Source organism: Anthonomus grandis, chromosome 22, assembly GCF_022605725.1.
Source record: "Anthonomus grandis grandis chromosome 22, icAntGran1.3, whole genome shotgun sequence".
In the NCBI taxonomy this organism is placed as follows: Eukaryota; Metazoa; Arthropoda; class Insecta; order Coleoptera; family Curculionidae; genus Anthonomus; species Anthonomus grandis.
This window is the reverse complement of record NC_065567.1, coordinates 18,519,886-18,540,962: the sequence shown is the minus strand read 5'-3', so window position 1 is coordinate 18,540,962 and position 21,077 is coordinate 18,519,886. Positions and strand designations below refer to the sequence as shown.

Sequence of the window (21,077 nt, the reverse complement as noted above, 5' to 3'; positions counted from 1 at the left end):
GTATTTTCCTTGCTATTTACGTTATGTATATTTCTTATTTTAGTTAATACGTATATATGTAAAAACAGACACTGTATAATTTATCATTAATGTAATTAGTATATTATTTAAATATATGCTACATGATGTTTAGCAAAAAACTGTCAACACTTTTTATTTAATTTGATGCAATTTTTAGGGTGAAGATGTACTTTTTCTTAAATTTGTTCAACTTTTAAGAATTATTTTCAAAAGATATATATCAAAACACACCCCATATCATTTAAAAAATTGGAATGCCATCCGCACTAAAGGGTGAGTGTAGGACTTGCAAAAATATTTAACCTCTTGAAAGCAAAGTATATGGATCCAAGGATGTTTTTAAATTTGCGCATTTAAAACGCCAAGCCTATATAATGTGCCATAAAACTATTTATTTGTTTTTTATATTATGGTTTATTACTATTTAGTTATCCCTTATTTTTAATTTCTTCTACTAAAATATATTCCAAAGCTATTACCCAACTCGACTATTTTTATCGGCATTTACTTTCAGTTTCGTGTATCATTTTTTCAAGTAGTCATCAATTTTGCTTGATTATGGAACGATTGCCCAATTAGTACAAATCAATACTCCAACCAATACTCAGCTCTAAAATTATGCTTACAAAATTTTAAGGGAGTCAAGTGATACCACAGTATAAAGGTGTTCTGACACAATCCTTTAATTTTTTGTTTCTTGAACAAATGTATATATTAAATTACAGAAACTTCAATAAGTTAATTTTCTAAATGTACATACATAAAAATATAGTATAAATTAAAAAGCAATAATCTTACAAAAATCAAAAACAACACAGCATTAGGTGTAAAATTAGTAGGCGCGGGCAAATCTAATACCCTAACTATTTAAGACAAATAGTTTTTGGATTTCAATTATATTGAATTGCTACTCCTTTTGCGTAGCAATTTAACACATCTGCAATCTAGGGAAACGATTTGTCTGAACCTTTAGGAAGCTGTCAAAACAAAATATCTTTATTATTAGTTTAAGTACATGCAAAAAGCTTTTGAACGTCTTGTAAAATAATAAAGACCATACATAAACCGTTTTGTCAAATATTGCAAAAGCTAAATAAGGTTATATTAAAAAAAAAACCAATTAACAAAAACCAAGTTATCCTTATAACATAAATATTGATTGTTCTAGAAGAATTATAAACATTTGGAGAGAAATGCTCCATCAGAAATAAACATATTTTAGATCAACAGCTAATTGAAGCATAATACTTATCTTGCTTTTCAATTTGCCATATAAAAAAATACCAAGTCAACATTATATATATAATATTTACTTACTGCTGTACATAGTAAGTGGTTAACAAAATGAAAAATGCTGTTAACAAATATCTCAACCTTTATTCAACAATACTATCAGGATGATCCAAACTCATTCATCCATTTGCAATATTTATCCAGATCCTCTTTAGAAACACTCTTATTATTTTTATTAATAGCTTCTTCAAAATCTGTACTCGTTACCGGCAGGTCTAACTCCTCTTTTGGTAGCTGTCGAATTTGATCTGGTCTTAATCCGGATATTTTCCTCCTCATTGACATCATTGAGGCATCTCTACATACATTTGTAACATCAGCTCCTGAATAACCATCTAGTTTTCTTGCTATTTTTGTTAAGTTCACGTCAGGGTCAAGCTTCACTTCCCTAAGGTTTATTTTTAACAAAGCCTCTCTCCCTTGTAAAGTAGGCAAAGGAATGTATATTCTTTTTTCCAATCTTCTTCTTAAAGCTTCGTCAATATCCCAAGGAAAATTTGTGGCAGCCAACACCATTACAATCTTTCCAGGTTCAGCATTATTAGCAGTTATGCCATCCATTTGGACTAGAAGTTCAGACTTTACTCTTCTGGAGGCTTCATGTTCGGATTCTGAGCCCCTTCTTGAGCATAGAGAGTCAATCTCATCAATAAATATTGTACTGGGTGCATAAAACCTAGCCTAAAAAAATTTATTAAATTAACAACTAAAACTTTAAAACAACTCAATTATGTTCATGCATTTTTTTAACACAATTTATTAAATTAATAAAAAGTTAGAGCACATTCACAGTCTTGCGACATTGCTTAACTATGGAAAAGAAGACAACTACTAAGGCAACTAGTCTGCTAGCGCGTAGCGTTTCTTCGTCCTTCGGTTTTGCTCTAATAATTAGTGCTATAATTAGTTTTATCTTAAGTAATTCTATCAATTAACCTATATTAATCAATTTTTAAAAATGGATACAAGCAAAAAAGGTTTTCATGGAAAGCTTGATTTCAGTTTTGTATAATCAAAGTTCAAAATAAACGCTTTTACGGTTTTTTTAAACTTAAAGCTCTAAAGTTCATTATTTTCTTGACATCCGTTGAAAACAGATTAAATATTTTAGGTACCATATAAGAAATGCACTTTTGAGAGACCCCATTAGATTTTGTTGGTATTCCAACACAGATTTGTCTAGTTTCGTACATCTTTTTATTAAGCAATTTTATTTTGTGAGGGTACTTTAAAACATAGCAGAAAAGGCTGGTCGCATAAAGTTGCCTTACCCTAAGAACACAACTCTTGAAATAATAAATCTGTTGGATACATGGGGTTTTTATACACCACCTTATACTTAATGCAGTTTCATAACTGCTTTCCCATGCTATTATGCCATATTAAAAAATAGACTCAAATAAGCTATAGTATAGTCTTTAAATTACTTTTATTCATATAGGACCTTAGCTTCTTTAAAATAAATATGATTAATTGAAAATTTGTATTTCTGTATTTTTGGTGTGTCTATCACAAGGATCCCTAAGAAATTAAGTGTATGTTGCTTTATTATTACATTAGAAAAATAATTCATTAATGTAATTCGATTAGTAATGAATACTTTTTAAGACATTTATTGAAATACATAGCATCAAAAATGTGTTCTTACCATTTCAAACAATAGCCTAACCATTTTCTCAGATTCCCCTCTATATTTGGAAGTAAGGGTAGAAGATGAAACATTAAAAAATGTTGTTCCACACTCTGTAGCCACTGCTTTAGCCAACATGGTTTTTCCAGTGCCAGGAGGACCCACCATTAAAACTCCTTTCCAGGGTCTCCTTATACCTGTAAAAAATTCAGGCATCAACATTGGCAACACCACAGCTTCCTCCAATAATCTTTTAGCCTCATGTAAATCAGCTATGTCATCCCACCGAATATTTGGATTTTTCTGGACTATATCCCTCTCCAGGACATCTGCTAATTCCCTTTCCATTCCATTACATTCAAACTTTTTCTCCTCTGCTTCTTCTTTTATTTCCTTATTATCAGGATCTAATGTTGAATCTGCAACTCTAAAAGGTAGTTTTATAAAAATGTATGTAAATAATTATTTGAAAAAATTAATTTATACCCACCTTTCAGACTTTGAACTAGATGGCCTGTCATCTTTTTTGGTTGCCTTGCTCATAGCTCTGTTGTTAATCTCTGATCGTCTAGATGCAGTTGAAGCTCTAGATGAATTTATCTGTCCTTTTTTAATATCTGATCTTCTTGGATTTATTGGTTTGGGTTTAGTTCTACAAGTACAAAATGTAACTTGCTAGATTGAAATATTCTATTAGTATAAAACCTGTTCAGATTTCCGTGATCAACAGATGTTGGGGCCGGCCACACATCAGGATCCCTAGGAGAAATTATTTCTAAAGTTGGATCAAGGTTTATTTCCCTTCGTCTAACACCAATGGGTAAGTCACCAGAAAGCTCTATTGTGAAAGCTTCTAGAACGTTCTTTAAATCTTTAAGTTCTTGATATTCTTTGTTTACCATTAGCTGCATCTAAAAACAAGTCAATTTTTCAAAAATTGTATGATAATAATCAAGAATTTATTTTCACAATTTAACAAGTTTGATTTATAAATAATTCTATCCTAAACATAAAAAAGAGGCAAAGTCCAGATGTAGAAAACCTATACAAATAGATTTATCTCCCTGCTCTACTTAGTACCTTAGATATCTTTAGTACCTTAATTCAAGAAAAAAATCTTACAAGAAATAAATAAATATATATAAGAAAAAAATGAATTTTAAAATAGCAAATAGAAAGGGGGCAAATTTAAAAAGTTTGAAAAAATTGAAATGTTAAAGGTTTTATTACAGGAATATTTTTTTTATTCAATTCACTTGCTGGAAATAATAATTAAAGATTTTATATTTAATGATTGTGCTCCAAAGTCTTGAAACAATCGGGAATAGAGTTGTAAAGCTTTGAAATATAGAAAAAACTACGTTCATAAATAGATAGATAGATAGATAGATAGAACCTCAAGAAAAGGTTTATTGTAACAATATTGAAAAAAATCAGAAGCAATTTTTAAGGTATCTATGTAAAACAATATAATATCTATCCATATATGGTGTCTTACAGAAGTATGTTAACTAATTTCAACATAGTATCTTTAAGTCAAAGGAGAGATGCTCAGTCTTTTATTTTTATATATACCTAATATAGTGAACAACAAAAAATATAGTAATCTGAATTTAATTAATAGAATAGATTTTAATGTCCCCAAGGTAGCCTTTAGACCTACAAACACTAAATTACTTAATGTGAATTTGGCTAGTCTATCACTCCTTAAAATCATGCTAACTAAGTGCACTAAAGTCATCCAACTCTGTGATATAGATATTTTTAATACAAATGTTTTAACTCTTAAAGAGAAACAATTTAGTGTGGAATTAAATTAATTTAATAATCCACTGTTCCAGCCCTTATTATACTCAAACTTATTTTATTTTGGTATGTATCTTAGTACTGCCTTTACTTTATTGACCTGTAAATTTTTCCTATAGTTTAATTTTATTGTTTCTTTTTTATTAGGTTAGTTTGGTTTTGTTAAGTTAGTTGGTACGCACTCCCACCTGGCAATTACATTATTAATGTGTTCTGATTGGAGTTTAAATAAATAAATAGATGTTAAATATAGAGGAGGTGTTATCAAACCTTTAAATCTAATATTTATATTATGTACATGCAATGTATAAATAATTTTATTGTAATATAGGTCTCTTATACAATAATAACCTATTATAAAAAGATGCACAGTGCATTGCAGGTCTCGTCTCTAGTTTAAGCCAGTTTGTTGCAGAGAGATTATAAGCAATTCCATAAATATATGGCAAAGATGAATTTTGCACTCCTTGTATACAATTTTTTTGAATTTGTGTTGAGCAGTTTCCCTAAACGACATCTCCATAATCACACACACAGGCACAACGAGAGTGTTACATAAAATTGTTTTTAAGTCTTGCAATAGAATGTGTTGATTGCTGTAAGATAAGCTTTTTGGATACAATGAGATATAAGCTGGTCAAATTACATTTGACTGTCAAAAAAAAGACCAAGGTTTTTTAAATATTTTTTTTCTAAAGACCTACCCTTACATGGATTTGATTTTTAACAATTTGCACATCATTTTTAGTACCAAATATTAACAAAAAACAGTTGCTTGGATTTATATAAAGAGAATGCTGTAGGGAAGTAAATCTTAAGTTTTCTAATTCTGTATTAATAAATTAAAGTGAGTCATAAGCTTGTTTTTTCAAAAATTATACATAAATGAGTTAGATGTTTTCATTACTTTATGGCATGCAATAATGGACTTATACTTATATGGTAGAGATCCTGAGGGATCTTGCAGAGAATATGCTGTTAACTAGACTTCCTGTTAAATAATGTTTAAAAAATTGAATCACATCTCTTTTAAATCCTACATAGGATAAAATTGCCAATATTAAATTATGATCTATAGTGTTTAGGGCTTTGGTTTAATCTAAAAGTGTTAAAATTGTAATTTATCCCATGTTGGTGGCCCTCAAAATATCATCTGTTATATGAGTCAAAGCTGTACAGCTATGTCCCTTTCAAAAACTAGATTGCACATCTGGTAGTATTTTATTATGTTGATAAAAGTGTAATAAATATAGTAAATCCATCCTACATTTTTTTGTGGTACGCTGGTTAATAATGGAAATGATATATGCTGAATAAATTAACAATAAAGAATTAGATACCCGGGAAAATTAAGAATTTATTTAAAAAAATTAAATATGCCTTACCTGTTGCCACTCATCTTTTCTTAAAGGGTCTGATATTTGAGACATAAATTTAGAAATTAGTTGGAGTGAAGACTGGTAATACACTATAGCATTCTCGTAATCACCCAATACACTTCTTTCTCGAGCAACAGTAACATAATTACATATTTCCCTAATACTTCCTCCTGTGGTGGTCATTTTCATGTCTTTAAAGTTTACTTAGTAGTGGAGAAATTCTTGTATTTGCCAATTTTTATAGCATATGTGCCCAAATACTTAGTGGGGTTGCAAGTATCTTATATGTGTTCTTTTAATAAAAATTCAATTTTAACAAAAATAAATTTAGTAATGTTTTATTTACCGTCAATATGTATAGTGGTGAGAACCTTTTAATAATTTATTAGTAAATTTTAAAAACCTGGGTATTATTTTTTCAATGTTTTTATTTCCGACTTCTCATCACATCTGACAGAACATATTAGTGATAGTGAAATTATGCCATATGTCACTGAAGTCAAAATGCTGTCTTTTACGTCACCAATCATCATTGGCTAAACAAAAATAGAGAGTAGAAGCTATACTAAGCTGTACCATAACGATATACGTAATGTCTAGTGTAAGGAACCTACCGGACTAGGATTTTATGGACTTAAGATCAACAATAAAATGTATTAATGATTATTTCATAACACTCCTCTATTAACATGAAAATACAAATTTTACGAATACTAATTTTCTTTATAGGTAGCATACAGTTGACATTCCTGTGCCCAATTCGATGGTAGCACCGAATCATACCCATTTTTAAAATTTTCTATCGTACAAGGTTCTTTACAATTGGGTAATTTTTGCTCTATCGGTTCTTTTTCATTCCATGTAGACCAATAGAAGACCTAAAATATAGATAAAGTTAGGACGAAATTCAAATTCGTTTAGGGAATTATAATAACCTTTATTACAGAATCGTCATGCAATTCAAAAATCAGGGAGGATCCAAATTCAGGTTTAAAAACGTCAATTAATTTTAAAGCCCTCATTACATGGACAATAGTAATATCATGTCCAGCATATACATTAATTTTTGGAACAATTTTAGTCTGATTTACTGAGGATTCCATTAGGTCCAATATGGTTTTTAAGAAGACTCCTTAAAATCAAGAAACATATTAAATGATGGCATTATGCCATCAAAATTAATAATCACCTCCTTTCATTTTCATCATATACTCAGTCTCAGAATATATTGCTAAGTTTTGTGCATATATGACACTCAACTGCGCCATCAAAGTATCGTTAACCCAGTAAGGGAGTGACAGATTGGTTAACTGATAGATTTCCAGTATGCCATAAAGAGTATCTATATCACCTATGCTATTTATAATCTGCCCAGTATGCTCTGTAAGGTAGCTGTATAGTTCTTGGTATTCTTTGTTGTAGTTTCTCACTTTAGTAGAATTTTGGACTTCCAAGAACTCTTTGTCATACTGTGTACAATTACTCTTCATGGCTATTAACTAAAATGTTGACACCTATATGACAACAATGTTTTTGGAATATTTTCAACAAGTTCTTACATTATCCATGTTCCTCGGTAAATAATGTATGGGAATAGGTTGCCATAAAAGATCAGCATTCCATATCTGCACGTCCTGTGGAGGGAATAGACCGGCACCCAATAGTTCTGCACTCATAAGACATCTTTCAGAATAGCTGCTGGTAAAATTAACCTCTGTGGGCCAGTAATACTTAGGTATAAATGAGCCATAGTGAGTCTTCAGATTTGTTCCCAGGCTATAGATTTGCTTTTTGCCTGCCTGAAACAAAGTATAATAAGTGTTTTAAAAATTTCTTCAAGGTAAACTAAATGCCCAAGATATACTTACAATTGCTAGGTAATTTTACATTTCAACAAGAGTAAATTTAAATTATTAATCGCGAATCGAAACGAATACAGTATTAATAAACCTTAACAATGCTTTATTCTGTGAAAATCAAGGGTCGTGGAAAAAACAGTATACAATTATTTATCGGGCGATTTACAGATGCGATAACTCTCTAATATACCTTCAAACTTACACAATTCAAAATTTTAAGAAGTTTCTTGGATTACCAAACTTCTAAAGATTATTAGCACACATTAATTATTTACTTACATTTGTAAGATATCCCATTCCAGTTTCCCACCGATGATTTTTATGCGGATCGTTGGGAAAAGTACTTGTCGGCGTTTTCTCTCCATGTCTAAAAAGCTAAGAAATGTAGGTCATTGATAGAAAACAACATAACAGTTTTATCAGTACTCACAACGTGAAGTTGATTCGGAATTTCACTACACTGGGTAAATTTTAATAAACAAAAAAAGGAACATAATAAAAACCGCATTTTAGGCGATTTCATCATTCATTTCAATCAAAAATTATCTCGTTTATCTTTATTTATAAGGTAATTTAATCTTATAAGGTGTGGTCCGTGATCCAGCAGCCTTGTTGACAGATTAATAGATTTTTTAGTCAAGTCGTAATTTAACATCCTCACGGCTCAATTTGATCATTTTCGTAATCGTTTTTTAACACACAAAATGGTAAAAAAGTCTATTGACAGCTAGTTGAACATTGACCTTTTATCTGTCAAAGAAAACAGTTCGCATTGCATTAACAGACAACTTTGCATAAAGCTTCAGCTTAATAAGGGAGATTTCAGACAATTTTGCATAAGTTAAACTTTCAAATTATGTCATTACGAAAATAATTACACCAATATAGGAGCTGAGGTTACTGACTCTATATTCAATATATTCATAACGATTTTTTGTTGTATAAATGTTTGCAGACAAAATCATGATTATAAGAGCAATAATAAATAAAAAAAAAACAGTAAAAAAATAAAAGCCTACAAAACCCTTTATAATAATCTTAACAGAATAAATGCAAAAATGAGTGACATCACACTTTATATACAAATTAACAACTGTTTTATAGCACATTAATAACCGGGGAGGAAAAGAAGAGAATGCTGAGAATCGCATGTAATTTATAAAATTCGTTATTTATTTTTCTCCTGGTATAATATACTATTTTTCCCAGAGGCAAAGTAACTAAATGAACAAATACCTATGAGAATTGTCTAGTATATTCCTACACATAGGCGAATCCTTAACGTTCTTCTAGTCAGTTTCCATTATATTTTAGAGTTGATTGACTTGCTTATGAATGTAAAAATAAACATTTAAAATATCAATTCAGTAAATCCTTAACAATATACTTGTAATGCTCATTCACTCAATCTAAATTTTTGCAAGGCAGCTCCTTTTGTCATAATGCCTATATCTGACTCCAGATACCTAAAGACAGGAGCTACTTCTTCTGGAACTTCCTAAAACAAAGCAGTTTTTTTTGTTTTTCTAAAATTGACTTCATTTATAATTCTTACTTTGTTGAGTAGGGGGCTAATTTCTTTCCAAGAAAATGCATAAAGGTTTGTTTTGCAGTTTAGGGCTCCAAAGTCTAACAGAAATGGCTTTTCTGGATAAGAAAGGACCACATCAAAAACATCTAAAAATGTCACTTTTTAAATTAGGCTAATTTGTTTATTTCTATGCAACCTACAATTTTTCCTCAAAAACTTATCCTTTATATTTGTTGCAAAAAATGTTAAAAGTTTTTCAATAATTTGTGGTCCTTCTTCTTTAAAATGCGAGTAATAGGTGGGCCAATCTCTAGGTGTAATACCTAAAATAAAATTAATTTTAAACCACACGAAAATTGTAGGTTAATATAGAGGTATACCTCTGAGGACATTATTAATAACAATACATCGAAATTCTGCAGCAGGGTGAATATTAATCCATGGTCTTAAGCACAAGCAAAATGTGACTCCTTTTACAGTTGAAAAATCTTCTTGAATTATCCCTGATGTTGTGAGATAAAGCTTTATATCATCAATGTTTTCAGCTATTAAGGTATTGCCAAAACTAAACATTTTTGCATCCTAAAATGTATGTGTTTTATGTATTTGTTACAAACTCTACAAAAACATCCAATTACAGAGTTGGAAAGACCGATTTTATTTACACATATGCACACTATTTTTATCTTACCATAAATTTTTTAAACTACTAACAGACATACTAAAAATATCACAATAATTTCTTAAGATATTCTACAATGAACTATGCAATCTCAGAGTCTTTTAAGGATAGAAAAGAAAGAAAAAAAATGTGCTATATTATGTAAAACAAAATCTCGTGTACATCTAAACTATATTTTTCAAAAACATTACCATAAAATATTAAAACAGGCTTGAAGTCGAACTGATGACAAAAGCAGAAGATAAAGAAAATAAATTAAAAAATAATAAATACAAACTAAAGGAAACATTACAAAATATGAAAATGATGTCAGAGCAAGGTCAAAAGATTGCCTTAAAAAATGCATCTATGCATTAGGTAATAAAAGTGATTTTAACTTACTTTTCAACTTAATATATAAGGTTTTCTAATATGTAGAGGAACACAATTGTACATTTTTTTACTAAGGTATATAAGCGAGTTTCAGTTAAGGAAGGATACAGGGATTGGTAAAGGAAAATCATTTACCTGATGTGTCATATGATCAGTGTTAGAGGAAGGTTTAGGATATATGAATAAGAGTAGCTGTTTCAAAGATAAAAAGAGAAAATAGAGTTAGGATTGAGTGATTAAATCAATGTTGAACATATTTGATGAAAAGACCTGGTTCAAACTAAACTGGTAAATACTAACTTCTCTACTAATCACAAAAATGCGTTTAGTAGAGATGTGTATGTATATATATAGACACTGGTGGCCAAAAGTAGATTGACAACTACTTATTTTTCAAATTTGTTTATATCACGGTTTAGGAAATGATAAATTAGGTGGGACAGTACCTGATTAAAAAACAAAGGAGCCTATTTGTAATGTTTAATTATATTTAAACTATTTATTTGTAATACCCAATTTCATTAAAAAAAAAAAACTAAACAATTTTTGTGAAACAACTCAAAGCTTACTAAAATAAAAATAAGTATAGAAAATTTAAAGGGTTTTATTCAATAATGCGTTGCATAGCCTCTATTTCTTCTCACTTCCACCAACCTTTTGAGCATTGACCTAATTAAATTGTCAATGGATATCCAGCATGCCTTCAAAGCTTCAAGAAGTTCTTGTTTATTTTTTAAATTTTTACATCGGATGTGACGATCAATGTAATCCCAAATGTGTTCGATCGGATTTAGGTCCGGTGACTGTGACGGCCATTTGATATCATTAATTTTTTTCTTGGGTCAACCATTGCTTAACGACCTTGGATGCGTGTTTCGGATCGTTATCATGTTGAAAGTAGTGGTTGAGTGGCATAACTTTATCAGCGTAAGGTACCATAACATCCTGCAGTATGTCTTTATACATGAAACGATCTACCGTGCCTTCTATCAAGTGTAGTGGATCCATCCCATAGCCCGAAAAACACCCCCACACCATCACGGAACCACCTCCATGCTTGACTGTGACATATATTTGGGATCATACCTTTGGTTCACAGGACGCCTAACATATCTTTTGCCATCCGAATTAATCAAATTGAACTTTGATTCATCACTAAAAATAACCTTTTCCCATTCCGAGACTGTCCAGTGGCTATGTTCTTGAGCAAAGCTCAATCCTGCCTGTACGTTTTTTAAACTTAGCAGTGGTTTCTTTGCAGGGCGTCTTGTTTTTAAATCACTATATTTAAGTCTCCTTCTAATGGTACGACAACTAACTGAACCCACACCATCGTCTTCCAAATGCAGCTTGATTTCTTTTGAAGTTGAGAATGGGTCAAGTTTTGCTTTTTTCAAAATTGTCAACACGACTAGTGGTCTTCTTTGGTCGGCCAGTTTTTTTTAGAGGAACAACACTTCCACGGAGATTAAAATTTTGTATTATTTGACTTACTGTTGCCCTCAAAAGTGAAATTTTTCGAGCAACATCCGCCTGTTTATCCCCTTTCCAGTAATCGTCGATTATTCGCATCTTAATATCGATCGATAAAGTTATACCACGTGGCATTGTGAATATTTTTCTAAGAGAGACCAAGGCATAAAACTCAGAAACTGAATAAATATGTTGTCAATCTACTTTCGGCGACCAGTGTAAGTGTCATATATAATTAACTTTTCTATTTGGAAATTTGTATTTTTTTTTAAAGAATATTTACGTAAAATATCACTAAGCCCACTTGTAACAGAATCTGAGAAGATTATGTTACAAGCAGGCTTAGCGATCTGAATTAGGAACAGAATCTGAGATGGTTCTGTTACAAGTGGGCTTAAAAAAATAAGAATCTGCTTGTTTTATCTTTTTACTTGTCACTATTTTCTTCTAGTCCTTTAACTGGTCAATGGGAATAAAGTTCTAAAAATCTCTTCAAGATTAATATATTTTTAAAGGCAAGCTCATAAGGAGCTCAGATGACTCTGGCTCTGCATGAAAGACTTTTATCTTGCACATCATTCAATATGTATAAAGAGTATAAGTCTTACCGATGGGGCATGCCAATTATTCTTAACAAAAATAATTCGACCAAGCGTGTTAAATGCATTTTTGACTTGATCTTTAAACTCTTGAGGAAAAGGAGCTTCATTGCTCTCTAAATTTTCATCTTCTAAAGTTTCAGTACAGGAAAAACAATTTAAAACATCACGGGAAAGTTCTAAAATGACTGTTTTTATAGTTACATCTTTGAATTCTTTATACCAATTATCTATTGAAAAGTCCTTAAAGTCTTGAGTTTCCTAAAACAATTTTAGGGTATGAATACTTAAAATAAAGGTATAAAAGCTAGAATTACCCTCATTGCCAGTAAAAATCATTCAATAAATTTTTAAAAGAAAACTATTGTTTTCAGTTAATTTTAAGTTAGGTTAATGGGGGTATCTCCTGCAATCCTGGGATGTTGCCGTGATTTTAGTGGATTTGACATAACTGGTTTAATACATATCTATAGTGTTTTCTATATGTTTGCCTCTATTTAGAGGTCAGACAAACGACAACGGGTATGACATATCTGTTTAATCAAATGAATGTGTCTACCACCAAAAGTACCCGTAAAATATCCCGTACGATACTATACTCCTACGTTCCCTAAAAAGAAGTTCGAAAAAGAAGATATATGAAAAATATTTTTTTCTAAAAATTTCATTAATTGAAACATTATTGATATTCTGAATAGCGTTGGCGGATTGGCTTGAAATTGACTTGACGACCCATGGATTCACAAAACTCTGTTCTTCTAACAAAATCATTGTCATCGAGTTCTTAAAGTATTTGCATTTTGTATGTATGTTCATCAAGTTTATGCATTTTCAGTGCCTTTCTTACTATTTTGTGTGATATTCCTCTCTGTTCTGTTATTCTAGGAAAGGTCAAGCTGGTGGGCTCTGCAGCAAATAATCCCAAAACCTCTATTTAAGCTCCTTCATTCATCACTAATTTTTATCAATTGCTCACCGAACCAGTTTCGGAGAACTTTGCCACCAAACTTACTTCACGATTTCTTTTATTGAAAACCAATGCTGTCCATCCCTTGCACTTTACAACCTCTTTATAAATTTGAAGTTAAAGAAGTCCATTCTTGCACTGGAGTTAATAGATCAATGCCCATTGCTCTTTATAAAAGAAAATAATTGCAGGTCTTTCTTGATGAGAATATAAACCATTCTCTTTATGCACTAAATAAAAGTCTCGAACTTTTTTTTATGCCATCAACGACTTTCCAAATTATTTTAACAATAGTGGTTTAGAATTTTCTCGAAGTCAGCAATTTTTTTTTTTCAATTTTTACAGCTAGGAAATTTGATTGCTTGGAGCCTTTAAAGCGCCTTTAAATACTTTGGTATTGAATTGGATCAAAAATTAACATGGGAGCAGCATATCAATGGTATTATAGGTAAGGCTGGGAAAAATCTCTTAAAGGTTACTACAAAGCGCCGGTGAGGAGCGGATCTCAAAGTATCTTTAATATTTTATAGAGTATACGTACGAGCTCTGTTAAAATTTGTATCCATTCCATATGGGTCAGGAATGAAGACAAGAACTTTTAATTAAAAGTAAATCGTCTGCAATATAAGGCATCGAGAATTATAACCGGAGCTTTATCAACGACACCTATGCAGGCACAATCAGAAACTGGAAAGCAACTTTTGTACCTAAGAAGTCTAACTGTATTTGGCAGAAAAGTTTATTTTAAAAAATGTAATTATATAAGAAACAATTTTTTAACGAATAATGTTTATAGTTTATCAATTAAACGCTTAACAAATAACCACAAAAACCCACCGCTGGCTGAAGCATTTACGAAAACTTCGCATTTTCACTCTGACATTGTCCAACACCAAAACTTATCATTTTCAAGAGTGACTATAAAAATATGGTTTTGAATATAAAAATTTTAATACCTACCAACTCAGAAAATCCGCAATATCATAATAGTGTAGTTAAAGAGATCCTATACCAAGGAGGTGTCAGTGTTTACACTGATGCAACCAAAACATTGGAGGGTATAGTGGCACACGTTACGTACATACATGACCAGAAAATCAAGAGATCCTTTAGAATAAATCAACGCAGCTCTATTTTTACTGCCGAGACTTATGCTATTATTGATGCCCTAGACTATACAGGGTGTCCGGAAGCTAGATGCAATCCTTTAAGGGGGTGATAGCTGACTTAATTTCAAATATTTTAAGCTAAATATGTGTAGGTCGAAATTTGCTTATAAATTTTTTATGGCAATTTTTGCATTTTCTCAAGAAATACCAAAATTTCACACTTAAACGGTAATAGAGCGCAAGTTACAATTAGTATCGGAGTTTCAAAGTTTATTTTGTTTTGTCTAATGTGTATTAATAAAAATACGATCAATTTCAAGCTTCTGTGTAGTAACTTATTAGAAAAAATAGAGATATTGAAACGTAAAAAATAAATATGGAGTTAAAATAAAAATGCTTTGTTTTATGTTTAAATAATTGTTATGAAAATGCTTTCGTCGTTCAAACCTCTCTAAAAATATGCCTAGCTTCTGCCTTTTATTTTAAGATATCACTCATGCCAATGCCTGGCCAATTCTCAGAATTATGGCCTCTTTTGTGCGGCAGGTCATGTAAACAAAACTTACTGGATTGGTTTTCTATTATCGGACAGTTCAGGTAAATAAAAAGTAATAAAAACAAAATTAAGCACAGGTACCTTATAGTAGATACTGTAGGGTAAGGGGTACCTAGTAGGTACTTTGGGGTGGGGGTTACAAGTTAGGTACTTGCTTAATAAATAAAAACGTGTGATTTTAGCCTCTTGTTGTTTAGTTTCACTCTCGCCTCTAATTTTGTAAGATTATCAACTTCGTACTGACTGCATCCACTGTTTTTTAAATCGAGTTTCTGCCCGTTTTATTAAACAGTATTGTAAAATGGAATTTACCAATCAAGAGTACACTGACATTGTCTTCACATATGGACGCGCTAACGGTAATGGAGCTTTGGCACGACGCTTGTACCAGGAACGTTATCCAGATTGGAGGTTACCAAACTTCAGGGTGTTTCAAAACACCTTTCGCCGTCTTACTGAAGTTGGCATTGGGAACAATCCGGCACGTGGAGTCAACCCTGGCCATAATAATGTAGAGATTGAGGAGCAAATACTGGAAGCTTTTACCGCAAACCCTACTGCAAGCGTCAGAAAAGTAGCTGAAGACCTTGGCCTTTCTAGATGGAAGGTGTGGACGACCATGAAGAAAGATGGACAGTATGTATCCCTTTCATGGTACGGGGATGCAGGGCTTACAAGAAGAAGACCCTGCAAGACGAATTCAGTTCTGCCGCTTTTTATTGAACATAGACATCGAGGACCCGTTATTCTTAAGAAGTATCTTGTGGACAGACGAGTCCAATTTTTCCAGGGAGGGTATTACCAACTTCCACAACCTCCACGAATGGGCTGCCAAAGATGCAAATTCGCACTGGAAAAAACAAAAATCATTTCAGAACAGATTTTCGGTCAATGTGTGGGCCGAAGTAATAGTCAGGACTATTATTGGGCCACATTTTCTACCAGAGAATTTAAATGGTGCCAACTATTTAGATTTTCTACAAAATGATATCCCCGTTCTTCTAGACGAAGCTGGATTATTGGAACGAGAAAGACCAATAATCTTTCAGCAAGATGGTTGTCCAGCGCATTGGTCCTTCGCTGTCAGGAATTACTTAGACGACTGTTTTCCGGACGGTTGGATCGATAGAGGCGGAACCTTTCCTTGGCCTCCTCGATCGCCTGACCTAACTCCGTTGGATTTTTTCATATGAGGCCGGGCAAAGGAGCTTGTATACACCACCGAAATAAGAACAAGAGAAGAGTTGATTCGCAAAATAAATGAAGCATTTGACAGGATGAAAGAAGATGTGACCATAAGAGTAACCACCACCGAAGTAACAAAAAGGGCTCGGGCCTGTATTAGAAATAATGGATTGCATTTTGAACATGAACAATAAACAGTTTAAACAAAATTGTGTTTTATTTAACATTAAAACCTAAAATAACCCCACAATCGGGGCTCTTATGCTTAGTAGGCTTATGAGAGGTCTCAGTCTAATAATTTTTGTTTATATGACCTGCCGCACAAAAGAGGCCATAATTCTAAAAATTGACCAGGCATCGGCATGAGTGATATCTAAAAATAAAGGGCGTTTCAATGTCTCTATTTTTTCTATAAGTTTACACAGAAGCTTGGAATTGATCGTATTTTTATTAATACACATTAGACAAAACAAAATAAACTTTGAAACTCCGATACTAATTGTAACTTGCGCTCTATTACCGTTTAAGTGTGAAATTTTAGTATTTCTTGAGAAAAATGCAAAAATTGCCATAAAAAATTTATAAATAAATTTCGACCTACACATATTTGGCTTAAAATGTTTGAAATTAAGTCAGCTATCACCCCCTTAAAGGATTGCATCTAGCTTCCGGACACCCTGTATAACTCAATATCCAGTATCCAGACAGTAGTTTATATTTACAAACTTAAAGTCCCGCTTAAAGGTCTTAAAGAACATAATCAAAAATATATATAAATCCAGTTATTTTAAAAATATTACAAAATGTTTCATCTTTAATAAACAATAAGAGTATTATTCTGCTGAATTAAAGGACATTCTGGAATTCAAGGAAATGCAGTTGCTGACCATCTAGTTAAAGAACCTACTGATAAAGGCGTATTTGTTCATGGATTGCAACTCGTTCATATATTTCCTTGCTTTAAGAAAACCAATAAAAAAAATGGAGACGAAAATTTGGGGAATATAGAGCCCTTTAATTTTTAATTGATAACACCAACTTTAGTAGCAGTAATTATACTACGCTTATTAGACTTATCTATAGTCATGGCAATGTATACAACTACTTTTGACAGTCTAAGCTATTGGCTCTTTGGACGTCAGACAAACCAATGGGCATCCATTTTTTTGAACCAAGAACTAAATAAAATGAGCCCCACCTGATAAATAAAATTAACGTGTCCTTTCGATTTTTCTTATTTTTTACTACAAGAAAGATATTAAGGCAGAGTAGTTTTGAAATTGACACCATTTATATAAAGGATAATGCTTTTAAAATATGATTAGAATTTATTTTTTTTTATTATTTCATTCTCAATAGCTTCCCGTACTTTTATTAAGTGATGATATTGAAGAAATCTTATTGCATAAATTTCATTTGTTCCAATAATTGCCAGACTTTTTTCATTGATAAATTACGAATTTTCCTGAATTTCCATACTTTGTTTTTTCAAAATAAAGCCAGTAGTCACCCTTAATAAATGCACTGTGTATGTTATACTTGAATGTAAGGATTTTATTTAGAGGGAAATTGAAAAAAACAAACTTAAAAAAATATTATTAATTAGCCATCACCTTGTATTTGTATAAATAAAAAGTACCAAATGAATATACAAACTTTACAAAAATAATGATTGAATTAACTAGTGGATAAATATCATAATCCTTAAACTACGGTAGGTTTTTACTATAATGTAATCACATCACTCAATAATATGTTACTGTAACATACAGAAATTATATGATAACGCACCATATTAAAAGACAAAAAAAATATATTATTCTAATTTTTAAGATTATTTGAGTATTTTAGCTTAAAGGGTACACATATAAAAATGTAAAAAGTCTTATGATTAATATTGCCTTTCATGGTTTGCCTATGCTTATTTTTATATGTACAAATTAAAATAACTAAATTACGTTGAATATTATAGATAGAAATATATTGTATAAATTTAATGAAAATACTACGACGTATACCTAGCAAAGAAATAAACTTCGGAGAAAACCTGCGAAATATTAATATGACAGTATAATCAGTTATAAAGCAAAATAAAATACTTGAGCAAATTTTGAAATAAGAAAGAAAACAGATCCTTAATTCTACGACTAACTCAAAAAACGTCGACATAAATAATAATAAAATATCATACAACATCATTAAAATTGAATTAAAATCTAATCCCATTCTCCGATATACATCGTCCTTGGTTGGGCTGGTATGTAGTTCCTTGTAGGTATGGGAAGTCTGCCATATATTTGGTTATAAGGTGATTCTACAGCATCAGAATCTGAAATAAAAATTCACTTTTAGACTTTCAATTTTCAAGAAAAACTTGATAAAACTACCTATTCCACTTTCATAACTTCTTGCATGCCACATGGGTTGTTGCTGATATTGATGGTGGTTCATATGTTGATGCATCATGATCTGCTGGTGCTGTTGCTGTTGAGAGATCGAGTATCTCTTGGATGGGAGCGACTCTTTATTAGATTTAGATTTAGCTACGAAGTTTGGCACACGCGCACGGAGGCCACAATAGTAAGGATCATCTAGAAAATTAAATTATTTAAACATGTTTATTTAAACAAAATAAAATGTTGTGGTTTAAGATATAATAAATGTTAATCTAAGTTTGAAATACCATGTAAGTATAAGTAAATTATGAAATACAACCCATAATTAAAAAAATAGCTTATTATAATAATATTAATTATAAAAGGATGGACATATAGCAAAACACCAGTAAAAGTAAAAGTCATTTCTTTATAAAAACACGGTTTCCAGAAATACACATACTCAAATTAAAGAATCACACCATGAGGCATCACGTTAGTGCTATGTTAACAATTATTCTATGAATGTTCTAAAATATATGTGAATAGCTTTCAAATATTTTATATTGTTTCGGATATTGATATTGCAATATAAGTTTCACAGCTTCAAATTAGGTGGTTCCTGGCTGACAAAATTGTCTCTAACTTATAAAATTTTTGAAGTATAGGAAACGTTGTAATATAAAACTATTTCCTTGATGAACACCCACACTTAGTTTGCTACTACAAGCCCTAATTGTAAGCTCTATAAGATATCAAACATACGTTATGCAATCAAATGCCTTGGTAAAGTCAAAGAATACTTGGAGATTATCCTCGATATCGGTCTCACCCTGTGTAAATCGAAATTCAAACAAAAAGTACAATTTTCAATTCAAATATAATGTTGTTTTTCAATTATAAATGAGTGGCTTTAACTTACCATATTTCTTGTTATCTTTGTTTGATTTTTCTTTATTATTTCTGGAAGATGGGAATGCTTTGATTACGTTATGGTCTTCTTGGTCATCATAGTCAGGCTGAAAAAAAAATATCTTTCTCATTATGTATTTAGAAAAATGAAACCTAAAAGATAATCCTATCTATTATATATTATTAGCAATCACCAAGTAATAAGATAGTAGTATTGATTTCTCTGAATGATAATTGGTTTAAATTATGCAAATTAATTATAAACCATTACAAAATAAGTGCTTTGTCAAGCTTTAATGTTATGACATAGTGACATCGCGTTCAAGAAAGTTTTCTTCTGATTTCGAAGAGAATTTTAATTATTTTCCATATCAGATTTGGTTGAAACTATTCGCTTTCTCGAATAAATAATATTTTAACCGGGGATTAATCGATCTAATCGATGGATATTTGCGGCACCATTCGAAGGTCAACCGAGACATTGGGACAAAAACTGTCTTCTCACGGTTCCGTGATGGTGTCAAAACTGTCCATGCAGTTGATTATTTTAGTTATGGTCAGTGCAAGCAAATTTATGGTTGTAAATAAATAAATGAAAGTTCAAGTGTGTACATTGAAGGTTGTAACGGTCTATTTTCTTGAATTTTCCTTTACTGTTATTAAATTTCGTTAATATGTCAATATGGTAACCAACAAACACATGTCATCATCACGTCACCTAGTAGTACTATGGCGTGTTTAAAGAAATCGTGGCTATCATAACGTAATATTCAAAAAAGGCACGTATAAGTGACATAATTTAAAGAATTAAAATTCCAAACTGATGATACCAATAACCTGCTGAGAATCTAGGTTACTACAGGCATATATGCAATACCAATCTTTGTTCTTGATATTTTAAACAATAGGCTATGTTATACTAGACCCTTTTCTCACGATTTTTGCATAAATTATCATCGATGCACACCTTTATTTATTTCATTGGTACATTCTATATCAGACATACATATATATTTCCTTTGACGTGCTGAGAGTTGTTATGCAGTTTTTATATACACAATATGCAGCGTTTCAGTCAAGGGTTAAAATATAGGCAGTACTAAGAAATTAGTAGATTTATGTAAGTGCATTACTGAATTCTTATTTTGGTCCTTGTACAGGGTGTCTCAGACAAGTACACACTTTAAAAACGGGCATATTTAAAAAATTACAATAGAACTCAGATTTTTTATGTGTATAAAAATTAGTTTGATGATATTTTGTCTTTTACAAGTTATTATCACCAAACTATGAACTTGAATTGTTAGCTTGCCAAAAATAATTAAAAG

General features: G+C 31.2%; 4 protein-coding genes across 6 annotated transcripts in view; all 4 read right to left on the bottom strand.

Moving 5' to 3' along the window:
- Positions 1-680: 680 nt before the first annotated feature.
- Positions 681-6,598, bottom strand: LOC126749179 (katanin p60 ATPase-containing subunit A-like 1). 2 transcript variants are annotated; one of them, XM_050458859.1, is made up of 6 exons: positions 6,476-6,598; positions 6,136-6,421; positions 3,650-3,855; positions 3,435-3,596; positions 2,963-3,371; positions 681-1,995 (listed from the first exon to the last, which is right to left on the bottom strand). In XM_050458859.1, the coding sequence occupies exons 2-6, from the start codon at positions 6,316-6,318 to the stop codon at positions 1,414-1,416; spliced, it is 1,542 nt and encodes a 513-aa protein (XP_050314816.1). In that variant the 5' UTR covers positions 6,319-6,421; positions 6,476-6,598; the 3' UTR covers positions 681-1,413. The 2 variants fall into 2 exon arrangements, with proteins under 2 accessions (XP_050314816.1, XP_050314815.1); XM_050458858.1 differs by having other exon boundaries at positions 6,136-6,598.
- Positions 6,599-6,789: 191 nt separating this feature from the next.
- LOC126749181 (testicular acid phosphatase homolog) lies at positions 6,790-8,720 on the bottom strand. Its single transcript, XM_050458863.1, has 6 exons — positions 8,419-8,720; positions 8,268-8,363; positions 7,689-7,928; positions 7,319-7,628; positions 7,065-7,261; positions 6,790-7,007 (listed from the first exon to the last, which is right to left on the bottom strand). The coding sequence occupies exons 1-6, from the start codon at positions 8,512-8,514 to the stop codon at positions 6,843-6,845; spliced, it is 1,104 nt and encodes a 367-aa protein (XP_050314820.1). The 5' UTR covers positions 8,515-8,720; the 3' UTR covers positions 6,790-6,842.
- A 153-nt stretch (positions 8,721-8,873) lies between these two features.
- On the bottom strand, positions 8,874-13,082 carry LOC126749183 (cell division cycle protein 123 homolog). Its single transcript, XM_050458864.1, has 6 exons — positions 12,963-13,082; positions 12,655-12,906; positions 9,900-10,101; positions 9,720-9,842; positions 9,544-9,665; positions 8,874-9,486 (listed from the first exon to the last, which is right to left on the bottom strand). Exons 1-6 carry the CDS (start codon positions 12,966-12,968, stop codon positions 9,385-9,387), a joined length of 807 nt encoding a protein of 268 aa, XP_050314821.1. The 5' UTR covers positions 12,969-13,082; the 3' UTR covers positions 8,874-9,384.
- A 4,973-nt stretch (positions 13,083-18,055) lies between these two features.
- The window catches only part of LOC126749180 (uncharacterized), a 185,354-nt gene continuing 182,332 nt past the window's right edge, over positions 18,056-21,077 (bottom strand). For both annotated transcript variants that reach the window (XM_050458860.1, XM_050458861.1), the window contains exons 7-9: positions 19,760-19,856; positions 18,850-19,053; positions 18,056-18,791 (exon numbers count right to left, since the gene is read on the bottom strand). In XM_050458860.1, coding sequence (XP_050314817.1) covers positions 18,679-18,791; positions 18,850-19,053; positions 19,760-19,856 — 414 coding nt within the window. In that variant the 3' untranslated portion in view covers positions 18,056-18,678. The remainder of the gene's footprint in view (positions 18,792-18,849; positions 19,054-19,759; positions 19,857-21,077) is intronic.